This window comes from Dermacentor albipictus, chromosome 9 (genome assembly GCF_038994185.2).
Source record: "Dermacentor albipictus isolate Rhodes 1998 colony chromosome 9, USDA_Dalb.pri_finalv2, whole genome shotgun sequence".
Lineage (NCBI taxonomy): Eukaryota > Metazoa > Arthropoda > Arachnida > Ixodida > Ixodidae > Dermacentor > Dermacentor albipictus.
The window spans coordinates 120,116,737-120,130,661 of NC_091829.1; the positions used below are offsets into that span (position 1 = coordinate 120,116,737).

At 43.3% G+C, this 13,925-nt stretch overlaps 1 protein-coding gene across 2 annotated transcripts in view; it reads right to left on the reverse strand.

Moving 5' to 3' along the window:
• Nucleotides 1-958: 958 nt before the first annotated feature.
• The window catches only part of Crk (Crk proto-oncogene, adaptor protein), a 59,396-nt gene continuing 46,429 nt past the window's right edge, over nucleotides 959-13,925 (reverse strand). For both annotated transcript variants that reach the window (XM_065443431.2, XM_065443430.1), the window contains exon 8: nucleotides 959-13,891. In XM_065443431.2, the coding sequence (XP_065299503.1) occupies nucleotides 13,754-13,891 (138 nt within the window). In that variant the 3' untranslated portion in view covers nucleotides 959-13,753. The remainder of the gene's footprint in view (nucleotides 13,892-13,925) is intronic.

The following is a 13,925-nucleotide window of genomic DNA, read 5'->3' on the forward strand; positions in this document are numbered from 1 at the left end:
GACCAAAAAAATAGTGCACCACATATCAAAGAGTTATGTCAATATGCACCATGTAATTTTATGTAAAATTAAGTTGCATAATTTTACATTGCAAAATAATGTACTTACTACATTAAAGAAAGGCATTGGATATCTGAATTTCATGATCATAAAAATAATACCAGCGACATGCTTTTGCGACCTAAGGGTGCAGCACATCTCCTGAGCTCGAGACCAAGATATAGTAAATTTGCCTATAGTGGAAGCACAAATGTGCACAATATCTGATTTGACATAAAATTACGCCCACAAGTTGTAACGCATGAAGCAGATCTTCAACAGAAAAAGTCAGCGGATCTAAAACTGCCTTGTGAAAGGCCCAGAATGTAACCTCTGTCCGCACTACTTCCTTAGCTTCTGCATCTTCGTCTGGAGTATAGTATACAACACCTAAAATGATGACGTGTGTCCCAATGTTAGTCGGTTCAAATAACTGTTACTGATGCTTAGTCAAGATATATAGCCACGTGAGCAAATATTTGTGAACAGTGGAAAGTCAGGTCAACAAACCATTTACAGTTAAAGCATCCATTGGCAGGCACCGTTACCCGCGATTATAGTCGAATCAAACTGGGAATGCGTGTGTTCGATTCAATTTTGCTTGCTTCACCTTTTTCATCTGTTTCCAAGCAAAGATCACTAGCGCTGCTACAATTTTATTATTTTAATGTACTTAGCAGTGCTGATGGTTGAGGTCATGTAGCACTATGGCGGCCAAAGCCTTGTTTCTCTTAACATACAACGATGCACTTTGCTCCACCACCCAAAGTGCCAAGCATCTCGGCCACAACCCGCTAGCAACCTGTTAGAGAGCCTTATGTTGTGCAGTCCCGCTCTAGAGGACCACTCTACCAACGCAGCTTCACTGCGATCACACAGAGCTGACTGATGGTAAAGACAGGAGATCGACCACAGTGCATAAGACTGGAGCACTTTGTTCAAGTAAGTGAATACAAAGCAAATTCTATGCACAAGAACAAACACTAAAAACAACAACAAAGAAAAAAAGCAAATGTCACTTTCATCTGTGCAAAGCAGGAACATACAGCCGTGCGCAATAAACACTTGTACAAAACATTTCACACCCGTCATCTTCCAAGAAAGACAAAAAAAAAAGTTAAATCTGGAAGAAAAAAAGGAACGCTCATGCAGAAGGCTTGACAGAGCAAGTCCATATGAAATTCATCTCAACGAAGACAACACACACGCAAACACTGCTTCCTCGTTAACACAGCGCCCAGGGCACTCCACACTTCCTGGGAGAGCGGGAGGGGTGCCACTTGTAAAAAGTAATTAGGGAAACGCTTACTGTATATCTGTTATTCGTGCAGGAAAAGCTCTTGTCATTTTTAAAGTCGGATGGTGTGGGGTCAGAACGCTCGAGATGGTGCCGAAAACACACACACACATGCACATATGCCTAGAGACTGCTTCCATACACCGAAGATGAGAAAAGGATTACGACCATGGGTGTGTTCCAATACTTGACATAGGCAGCCACTTTGTCACATCTGGGAGACAGCTAGCATATATTGTGTGCTGTACCAACCTAAATGTAGACAGTAGAAAACCCTGCAACAATGCAGCTACTTTGTCGTCTATGCCAGACAGTTGCCATAGACAACGAAAACGGTATAAAAGTCTGCAGCAATGCAGGCTACTTAGCTGTCCAACAAGCAGACACAGATGAGCGATTCAATGGACAGGTGCTGTTTAGGCTAAAGCCACCATGCAGTTTTGGGAAAATGCAGGTATCAGGATGGCATGGGTGAGTAATCAAGTAGTCTGTGACCTTCCATCTGCTGCAACATAGCTTAAGCAGCAACTGCTGAGAGTGGAACAGGCGAGACATCAGTACTGTTTATTTCTGTGGGTTCTTGGTCAAGAGTTACTAGAAGTACGCTTACTTCTAGTAACTGCAACAAAAATGTTACACTAGTGTACATGTAAAGTCAAGATCTGGTGAAAAACAACAGATGCCAAACAAAGTGAAAAAATATTTTAAACAGCATTTCGGCCCCCACACAGGGACCTTGTTCACAATCTGTGCATTAAATATTTTTTCGCCTTGGATGACGTCGTTTTTTTTTTTTTTGTCATGACCCTTCCTGATCAGACGACATTTCGTCCAACTTTTGGCTTCAATGTCAAGCTGTGTTTGCACTCAGATACGCAGCTGCTTCTCAACATCACAACAGACAGCTGTGTTTGCTGTAACTAATTGGAACACACCACAAGTCAATGTTGTGCCCAGAAGCTTTTCATCACAGCCATATAAAAAAAAGTGTGCTCAGTAAGAGGCAGCATACAGTGGAGAGCGAGGGCAATATGCGGTTCCACTAGAGGATGCAGAAACACAAGCAATATGCCTTGAGTCTTCTTTTAGACTTTTTGTATATACGTTCCTGGCCTTTACCGGTGTCACACAAACTTGATTGTGATTTGGCCCGACCCGGATCAAATTTCTCGATCAAAATTGACAATGACTGCCATTGCGTGGTTCAACAATACAGATCGAATTTGGGAGAGTTAAAGAGCACCAGGTGTTGATAATGCAGTCCAAAGCACCTGTGAAATTTGTCTGTGCTGTAAAATTTGTATTATAAGATAGATCTTTTTCTGAAAAGAAGTATATACTATCCTTACTTTGTTCTTCGCATTTTCTAGAACCCCAAGCTAAAAGAGCAGATGTCAGCCGACGATGCGATTAAGAAGCTGGATTGATATTGAAAGTGACCATGCAGCAGCACTCAATCTGGATCGGGCGTGATCTTGATCTAAAGTGACTGTGTAACACAGGTATTAGACAATGGGTACTGCTGCTTTGGAACCATTGTTCTATGAAAAGATTCTGCAGTTGCTATACGCCACAGTGCTAAGTTGGCATGCTTCTCAAGTGGGAAATGTGCCAGTGCTGCTTACATTTTCCATGACAGCTGATGCAAGGAGGAGCGTGTGCATTAAAGGGACACTACAGGATGATGTGCAATGCCTTGCCTCATTTAGTGCTTGGCTATTGTGTGCCCCTTCCAGTGCCCAACATTGCGGCAATATTACAGGGCAGTACTAATCCGGAATGCAGCACTAATGCTGGCACTAATGCTCCACAAGCACCAGCACAGAGTATGCACATGCAAGCGGCAACTTGCAGGTGCTGAGGCCCACATCACATGGATTTTTTGGTGCGTCAATACATGCTGCTCCCATACAGGCTCTGCGTGCAGACTGTGCTGCATGACAAGCAAAGCTTGGGCAATCAAAATGGGCGGCCAAATTTAGCCTTACTGCGGCAACTGTGAAGTACATTGCCTCCCAAGCTGCTAGGAAATTAGTGAGAAAAAAAAATTGAGTTTGAAGTTGTGAAGTCTGCACATTTTTTCACCCCTCTTTTTCGCTCTCAGACGATGTCCCTTAGCAATGCTGAGCACTAGGGCCACCACAGTAGGAGCAGCCTGCAGAAAATCTTGAGAGCCTCAAGTCATAGGTTAATGTACCAAAACGCCGCTATAAACTACAAGGACCAAGGAGTCCTGCAAATCTGTCGCCATGGGAACACTACTTAATGGCGACTCAAGCACTCTGAAACCGCCCGAGAACACTAGCACCACTGATCATCTACGGCTGTGCGCTGAAACTATGACTCGTGATGACCAACACAGCTGCTGAAAATGTTTCTGGCACAAGTACGCTGCACCAACAAGAGGGCAGCTAGTGGGTTAGACATGCAAGACATGCAAGGAATGAGTCAGATAAAGAACAAGCAGTATTAGCAGTCACATCCTGATCTGCTTTCTTTCCAGCACGTCAAAGTATTGCTTGCCCCACCATCCGAATGCAAGTAAGCAAGTGAATACTACTGTATTGACCTGTGGCATGAAGTACTCGCTGCTGCAGACTACGATAGGTTAAGTCACAACTGCGATTATGCGAGAGTAGCGACTAGAAAATGGCGCTGTGACATTTTTGTCTTTTTTTTTTGCACGTTGCCTGTGTGACCATTCCAAGAGCCATCACTGATACAAGGAAACCATTCTTTTTTTTTTCTTTTTTTGCAGACAAAGGCTACCATGTAGAGTTCGGGATATTAAGATCACACATACATCAGCACAATACGATACCAGGCACCATTTCCCACTGACCACAACCCACGTCGCAGCATCTATCATACACAGAATTTACTATGGGTGGCCTTTTTCTTTGCAAGCCCTGGTGACAAAACACACACGTCCACGACACGCACAACAGAGAATGCGGTTTGGTGGCAGCGCAGCACCATACTAAGACAGGGTCAATTAACAATGGACTTGCATGAGCACACCCTTGTTCAAGCACAGACTGCTGACAGCGGGAAAAATGCACTAGCCAGGCGCGTTTTCTGCATGGGAGCAGAGTTGCAATCACACAGAACTGGGCACAGTGTTTTTAGGACCTACCATGACCTAACACTGGCGAGAGAAAAAAAAATCACTGTAGCACCCAGCAGAAATTGCAGGTCATGGCACTGTCCCACAAGACTATAGATGCATGCATGGTCTGACACACACTCTTTGAAAAGTGGAGAATATCAGCCAAATGGCACTGCGAAATGATACCCAACAGCCCTGTAACATTACAAAGTGCAAGCAGCATTGCGGACAGATAGGTCCAACGAGACAAACGTCCCCAAACGCAAATACGAAAACGTCCATACAATCACATTGTGTGTAACAACTGATGGATCGTTCCCTGAAGCCATGCACAGCCATGGGCTGAACAGCTGCTTGCAAAATAGCCCTCAAACTTCTCAAATAGTGGCAGGAGCAGAAGAATGTAAAAATTTCAAAACATGCCCAAGCAAAAAAAAAAAAAAGGGACGCAGGTGGCTTTGATATTGGTCTTGAGATGCTATTATTTCATCTCGGTTCAGCAGATCACTTTCAGACAATTGCGACTTGTCTTTTCCAATATATATACAAACTTTTGATAACGTCTCCAAGGTCTTTCACCATTTCTGTCTCAAATCAGGGTTCCCAGGAAAGCTTCGTTCTGTTGTAATTATTAACAAGTAATGTCTATATACCAAGCAGAATGAATCCTCATCAATGAAACCTAAAGCAGCAATCAGCACAACTGTTGACAGGACACACTGCAAAGTACATTGTGCATTTAACACATCCACAGACCAAGAGGATGGCAGGCAGGCATGATAAGAAAATATCAAATGTTCCATTACAGAGTCATTCCATGACATTTTGCACAAATCTGAACACAACGAACACCCAGTGCATGTGTTCCTGCACCAAGTGAGTGCCTATACAACTGCACCAAACTAGCAATCAGACAGCCTGAAATTTGCTATTGTTTACTAAACCTTTCGACATACCAGACTTTCATGGCCATAGAAGACAAGTCATCAATGCTTCTGAACAAGTACGAGTCAAGTGTAAATTTACACAAGCACACCACTTCACAACCATCTTTGCAACCCACAATGTAAGCACCGAGAACAGGCTGAAACTTACTCCACGATGACGGACGCACATTAAAATAATGATGCGACTTCACAAACCCACTATGTGCGACAACCTACTCCCAAGACTTTGATATGCACTGGCACCTCCCACGGGGCTTGTGGTTGACCGTTTCACGGTGTAAGAGAGGTGAAGAAAACCTGGCCGATTCGCATCACCAGACGTGGGGCAACAGCTAGGCAGGCCTTCAGGACTGGCTGCATTTGATAATGAAGTGCCAAGCGTGCGGTGCTGATAACTTGAGAATAAACCAAGAGAGATGATGGAAAAGTGCTTTTTGTGGCAGAAGCACCGAGGCTGAGCAGTGCTCCCTTTTGCAATTTCAAGAAAATAAAGTGCTCAATCAACCAATATTGGACTTCGCATAGCCTGTGCTTAACGCAAGCAGTACTATTGGAGAATTCACTAGAGCAGCTAAAGCAGAGCGTGAGGAGATCAACAATAACTCATTGGAGAAAATGATATCGTAACATGTTCAAGAAAAAGTATTTAGATATAATGATAGAGCACACAGATGTGTAAAATGTGAAACCACATGTCAATTACTTGGAATATACGTTACAGAAATGAGGAAAACATGCACACAGAGAAGAAAGCGCCATGCTGTGTTTTCTTTCTTTTGTCCTTGTTTGCTTTTGCGCTGTGTTACCAGTATGATGAATCCTAACCAATTTGCACAACATGCTATCTAGCTCGAAAGCAAAAAACACAGCAGGCAGACAAAGCACGACATCCCTTGCAAAGAATATGTGTTGTTTACAAGACCTGCAAAACATGCTGCTCGAACATGTGCAAAGCAGTGTGCTGTCTCTATCAAAAGTTTAAAAGTTACACATGTGGGACCTGACCTGTTCGAGGGATGCGTTAGGGCCGTGGAATAACTTTTGTGGCTCTAAAGCTAGAGACTAAGAAAAAAATGCTCTTCAATTTCTCAGGCTTCAAACTGCCACAAATGCTACAGGGTCCTAGCATCAGGTCAACTGGTGACGTTTCCTGGCACTCACAAATCGGCCTCAGAACTTCCGACAAAGGCTGTACACAAAAGCACATTTACAGAATCAATGCCTCAGTAATTCAAATTTGGTGAATTGAAGCAACAGAAAACAAAAACGAAAATAAAATCATCAGCCTCAGATACAGTGAATCGTTGCAGACCAATTTTTTTCTTTTTTTATATGGACAAGTGCCTACACTCAAAACAATGGCATGACCTACATCCTAATCATGTGCCCCATGAGCAGAGCCCAGATCTTGATGTGCTAGCATGTTACGCTATTTTGGCCCTTTTCTAGACAGCACATGCTGTTAAGTTACAAATATTTACATCACTTGGCTCCCTCACAGCAATCAGCACAATACTAGAAGGCTTGATGAAGGAATGAACAGGCCCAGCGTGCAACTTATCTACTGCCTCACTTAACTACAAGTACAGTAGGTGCATCCATGTTAGTCTGCATAGTAAACTCAAACCTGTAAATCTTGGCTGCACATCACGCCTGTACATTTGTCCACCTTTTTCTCACGCTTAAAAAAAACAAGAATCACTGATAAAAAGCACAAAATTACAAGTTGTTCTCCTAAACTATGACGTTGGCCACCATTTTAGAAAAAAGTTTACTTGTTTTTCCATCAGATTCCAGTCAACCTCCCTAATATTTTCTAGAGATGTTACACTACACTACAGAAGTGACAGTCCACGGGTTTTAAAATGCAACCCCAGCTAGATGCCCGAAGAGAACATGTAGCTCACGACAAATGACATTAATCCAGGCATTAGGAAAAACAAAAATTAATAAAAAAGAAACAAAGAAAAATGCCACCAAGGAATATTCAAAAATTCACAAGCTCTAACAAATAGTGTTGTCAAATGAGCGAAGCAAAGGTGTTTTGCTGTCATGTATGTCCAAAAGGGAAATTGCACAAGCTGCAATCACACATGTGATTCTTGTAGCTATCAAAAGTTGTTATTAAAAGGTAGCCATGCAACATGCTATTGAATGAACCAGTGTAGGCATTGCAAAATAAGCAACACCACCACCACACATGCAAAAAAAAAAAAGATGGAAGGCTATTCCTGCGATGCAACAAAAGGTTTGCAACACCTTCCATAGCCATTTGTGTCTACAAACATCTAGGAATTTTTAATGGGATGCAAGTGAAGATAAGAAAACTATAGTACCAAAAATTGTGAAAGACGGAAGTAATGTTCTTGCCCTTTTCTAAAATCCAACTAAAAAAATTCACTTTTTTGTCTTGCAGAGCACGGTCAGTTTATGCAGCATGTACAGTGCAACTGCATGACTTTCACTTCTAAACTGTCTATTGATAGAACTGTTGCAGAACAGGAATTGGCTCTTGTGGGTGCAAAAACTTCACACTGTCTCTTTAACAAAACAGGACCTCGCAGACATCACAGAGGCCCCGCTATGCCACTTTCAGCAATGAAAAGAGCTAAAACTATCAGAAAGGCAAACAAGAAAGCAGAAGGTGCCGTCTACAAGTCCTTATAACTTGGGCTGGGTGATCAATTCCAACATTCAGGTTGACTTATTAATGCTTCATTCACTTGAACTCACTTGACTCACTTGAACAAGATATATTTTGACACAGACATCATGGTCAGAGAAAACAATTTAAAAACTAAAATTATTATGTTGAACATTTCAAATCAACACATGGGCTTTTAGAGGCACAGTGGTGGGGGAGACTCCAAATTAATTTCGACTGTCTAGTGTTCTTTCATACACACTTATGTTTATGCTTCATTTCATAGATGCTTTCTATGGAATTACTTCATATACAACTACAACTGCAGACATAACGTTACATAAAATCACGTGGTATTTGCACTCATTTGTGCTTACAGATTATGGAAACTATGTTTCGTTAGCAGGCACTAGTGCGACCATTTGTTGCAGAAACAGGTCGCTCCGTCATTTGGTGGTAAACATTTGGTGGTTCAGGTGTGCGACGGCTTCCACATAATAATATCATATTTTGCAACATAAATGTATGAGACAGTGTTTAAGCTAATTACATGATGCATACTTATATCTTGATTAAATGTGCAAACTTTTTTTGGTCGTACGTGCGAGCAGTTGGAGAAGCATTGTAGCAGTGACTGCATTGTATGAAACTGAGTAGTAGTACTATCGTGAGCAATACAAGCATGCACAAGCGAGGAATGCGGCCCGGATGCGTGCCTTCTCCTGTGGTGCGCGAGGAAGGGAGGTCAGGCAAGATAGGAGGGGCATTCTTCTCCGGCGGCTGCTAGGGTGCCTCAATGTCCTCCTGCCCCACCGTACAGAGTGGAGACAACCGTGGCATCTACTACAGCAGTGGCCATGTGAATCGCGGATGCCATAATAGACGCCTTTGATGGATGCCATAGGCATGCGTTGCCGATATTCGTGTGTCTTGAAAGCGATCTGCGAACTGACCAAAGTGTGCGCTTGCGCAAGCTTCATCTTCAAAGCGATCTGCGATGTTTGCAGAGTGTGAGTAGTGCTGATAGCTTTGTATGCACTGTGCTTTCGTCATTTTGTTCACGTTGAAGTGAGAGATGCATGAAGGTCAATTCATTTGCTGCTGCCACGATTCCTCACTCCAGAATTTTGACAGCGAGATGTGCTCGTGTTTACCTGTGCGCATGTGACACCATGCTGGTTAACTTAGTTAAAACACGTTGGCGGGCTAGTTGGTTTGAATCCATGATAGAATGCGTAAGTGCAACTGAACAAGGATGGAGGAAGAAGGAGACACAAAGACAGTGCTGTCTCTGTGTGCCTGTTTCTATCTACGTCCTTGTTGAGTCACGGTTACACACTCTATCATTGTTAATTTAGTTAGTAAGCGAATGTTAACAAGTTTGTATGGCCGATGAAACTACCATCCTTACTTCGTACAGCCATCTACTAATTTCCTATTGCAATCAGTGCTTCACCCTTCGGGTGGAACTGCTAATTTTTGGCATGCCACCCCCAGTACAGTGCGGCTACTGTGCGGAGAATCAAACCCACAGTATCGTAGCAGAGCGTCATAGCCACTGCAGCAAGTGGTCAGAGAACCTGTTAATAAGAACAAGCAAGCCTGAACCACTAGAAGGGTGTTTCCTAAATACTGCCGCTCGAAAGTGTCGACCTTGTCACCAATGTTGACCCCATAACAGCAAGACAGGCTAATAATAGGAACCTTCATTCGACTAAAAGCAAGAGATAACCAGGTCAAAAAATTAGGCAGCTGCACCTAGTTGCAACTGTTCTTATTACCTCGAAAGCTGAAAACTAACTGAGATGAGAACACAAGTGCAATTCACTGCCAGCATCTTCTCACACACAAACGCCCAGTCAGCACAGAAACAACGTCCGACCTCCAAAGTGACTCATCAAATTTGAAAGACCGACGAGCCAAAACAGGTGAGCAACTGCGCAGGTATATAATCTGCAGCTCTGGCCATATTTGACAACTTTCTTTTATTCAGAGCAGATGTTGTGGTAACGTTTCGTAACCATGTGGAAGCAAGAAATGTGATCAGATAGTTCGGAAATAACAGACACCTAAATGTGCACAAAATGCACAAAGGTTCTGGCAATGCCTATGGCTGGTGACTCCATTACAGATGGAAAAACAAAAGCACAAGGATTACTTTGTCACAGGTGGCTATAGAGTTGAAAATAAGATTGTGGGCGACAAGAGGGGGGACAGCAATGAGCACAGTGACTCTTTATTTTGCAAGGAAGCAGCTAAGTGTATGCAAGGGTTTACTAGTGACGTTAAACAGCGCCACTGCAGTGCGAATATTCCACAAGGAAAACAACCTGTGGAAAGGTAGAAGGCCATTGACAGGAATGACCTGGGATTTTGCAATGCTGGGCTAGTCGGTTTACAATTTCTACCACAGCATCTGATGATGACCATTAGGTGCATGATGTTTCGAATTTAATAGTATTGCCAAAGAAGGTAAAAAAAAGGATAAAAGTGCAACACATTGACAGCGACAACAAGGTCTGTCACTCAAATGCTGTCCTAGCGATACACGGAGGCAACCTGTTGGCAGAATGTATGAGGCAACTGCTACTTCGCAGCAGAAATAGCAGTCTGGCAAATACCAAGCGTCTCGCCACACTAATGCGATGAGGAATGCCGGCAGCCATGTTAGAGACGCCGCAACTCAACGGCGTACGAGATGAGGCCAATGTAAAACCATCTGCGTTTGTCAGTGCTCAGTAAAATGATTAGGCAAATTGACCTTGGCATTCACTGTCCTTTCAACTGAGACCAGTGCACGCATTATGGTATGGTATGAAGCCAGCAGAAGCCAATGTCGCGATAGCGTAAAACTATTCCACTCCGCGTTTATTTGTGACTGGTTAAACTTTCTCGAACCATGCCCATTTTGCCTGCTGTTGCTTGAAAGACAGGCAAAATGGGCATAACTGGAAAAATTTCAACCAATCATGGAGGGCTAATGGTGGATTTGTAAGAAATTCAGAGCTGAACAGTTTCACGTTATCACGACCCACAATGCGGTCCTGTTCCCGCTACTACCAATACAATGGAGGGGAGCATGCATGGAGGGGAGATTGCCTTGTCATTTTTGTGATCAAACGAAGCACGCATCTCTGAAAGCTTTCTGACACATGGGGCAACACGTATGCCGTGAATACTATGACAGCACAACGGTGGCACAAGTGTCCACATAATTGCTAGCACAGTAAAAATCTACGTTTCTTGAGACAGTGGCTTGACTCACTAAACACGGAAAAGAGATACAACACATCACCAAGAAACATTGCACATTTCTGACTCACAAACGCATTATCTGACCTGGCAACCTGAGAATTTGAAAACATGGAAGCCAATACTAAAATATGGTGAAAGATACAAAATATTCTTTGGATATTCAATATGCTGACTGCTTATGAAAGGTTTGCTGATTTGGTTCTGTAGGGGTGCTGTGAACAGGGACTGGGTTATATATATGCATCAACAACGGTATGCGCCGCAGTCAAGCAGAATTGGTTATCATGATGTTTATTAATAAAATTCAGGTAACGGCTGTCGACGATTCAATTGTCGTTATACATTGGTTCAGTTAATTTTGCTGTCGTGCAAGTTTGTCCGTATAATTGACAGGCCGTAAAAATGGGCCATACAAATTAATTCAGCGGCTGTTTTTGTCTTTTTTGAAACTGATTTTGCACTAAAGCACAAATGAAAAATCGTGAACTATTTATGTGAACACGAAAATCAAACAAATCCTAAAAATCAGGCATTTTAAGAGAATTGTTAAAGTGGCCAGGTATGCACTACAGGTTGCTATTTCTTTCTAAATACATATCTTAAATTGTTTGCCATGTTCCCTTTTCTTGCATGATGTACTTTGTGTAATGTAGTGATTATATAAATGGTGCTATCACCATGTTGCCAATGTTTAGGAGACATAAACACCATCTAGTCTATTCTGTGCCTTTGGTCCGTGCTCCTAACAGCTGTACTTGTATTATGAACTTTTGCCAAGTAAACTTTTACTAACACTACAGCTAATTTGCATTTAATTATCAGGGTGGTGGCGTCCTTGACAGCACGATACAAATTGCGAAGAATGACCTGGGAGACGAGTTGCTGAGAAATTGGCGCGCCTAACTGTAGGGAAAATGTGATGGGGGCAATTTTCAATGCCAAAAAGTTTCACACATCACTATTCACGATGTGGCAACAGACACAGGAGTCCTTTTTACTGCAATTTCTCGCCCTACCCATTCAAGTGACACTTGTCTAGAAAAGCCATGGCTTCACAGAAAAACCTGAGGCAGCACATCTCCTCGTTTGTTTGTGCGCGGCGGAGTCGTTGATGTGAGCTGCAACTTACTGACCGGCAATGGCTGACTTACAATGCATGGCCGTCGAGGTAAAGGCTGAACCCACATCCTGGCATTGGGCAGCAAATCACGACAGCTACTGACCAAGAATGGCTGCTGACAGTATGCCTCAGTTCCTAGAGAGGCATTGGGCATCATGATTTGAGGCTAGCATAAAAACAAGTGTGGGCTGTGGTCAATAAACAGCGTGGACTGTGCATTTGCATCTTTAGGAGAGCACAAGTTTTAGGGTAGCAACGAGAATAAAGCTCTTACATTTAAGAAATTAAAAATAGTTCAGAAGTAAACCACTGCCAACCATCACAAAGCTGATAACAAGACTGTACTGGCTTGACCTTTGAATGGCATGAAAGCAAAGATGTACAAACAATATCTGCTCAACTTAAGTGTGAAATTCATGGATTTCTGTTGAAGAACTTCACTAAGTTCAAGGGATTTCCAAGCCCTCAAAAATGATCCACTGATATTCGAGAAGGTTGAAAAAAAAACTTTATAGGAGCACTAATGAACCCTGTCCATATAAGCTACAATTTTCCATCAGCGTTACAGCTTGTAAAGCCGTGCTACATCTTAACTACAGCTCTCTCACCTTCAGTCTATATCACAGAGGAGCAGCTGCAGTCGCGATGAAAAGCTTTCCTGCACGCAATGTGAATGAGCCGATGCTCTTGGCGCTTCCAGTGTTGTGAGAAAAGCAAATGTCACCAAGTAGCACGCCGACACGCAGGCAAAGAAAATGCCTGTTCTCAGTGAGAACTTCCCATAAGTCCTTGCAGTTTTCCACAACTCGCAGTTAATTTCCTTACCACCAGTCAGGGCGGAAACAAACTCACCACATTTCGCCAACGTCCCTGCCAGATTGAGGTTTCGACACAACCATTTCATACGTACTTTGGGCTCCCAGACAACGTTCTGACCTGCTCTATTCAACACATCACACAGAAGTAAAAAAAAGCAATTCAATCCACACATGCCCTAGGCACACACTGCATACACAGTCATGGCTCTCTTTCCTTCTTTACATGGCGACAAAGAACTCATCAACAAGGCCAGGCTCCTGAGGCAGCTCATTGACACAGTACTCAGCAGCCTCCCGACAGCCGGAGCACGGCTGGCACGCACCACAATTCTCGGATCCACGGCAGGTGGTGCCACGCAGGGTCGCGCTGCACTCCAAAGCAAAAAACTGCCGTTGTCAATGATGGTGCAGCGACGCGGAGAAAGTGGTGCAGCGGGCGTGCAGAGGAAGGTTGGCAAGGGGGCAAGGGTTGCGGCGAGGAAAAAAAAGCTCTCTTCCCCGGGGCGCCACCAGCAAGACTGTGCCTATGATTCATCATCGTCCGGGTTCTCAGAGTCGATGAACTCGACGTGCGTGAACGGAAAGTGTCCTACACGACCTTTGAGCTCTCCTTCCCACTGGCCATTGATGTTGGTCTTGGTCACGGTGATGATGTCGCCAACCTGCGAGGAAAGAAAACTTGATTATAGACTTCAA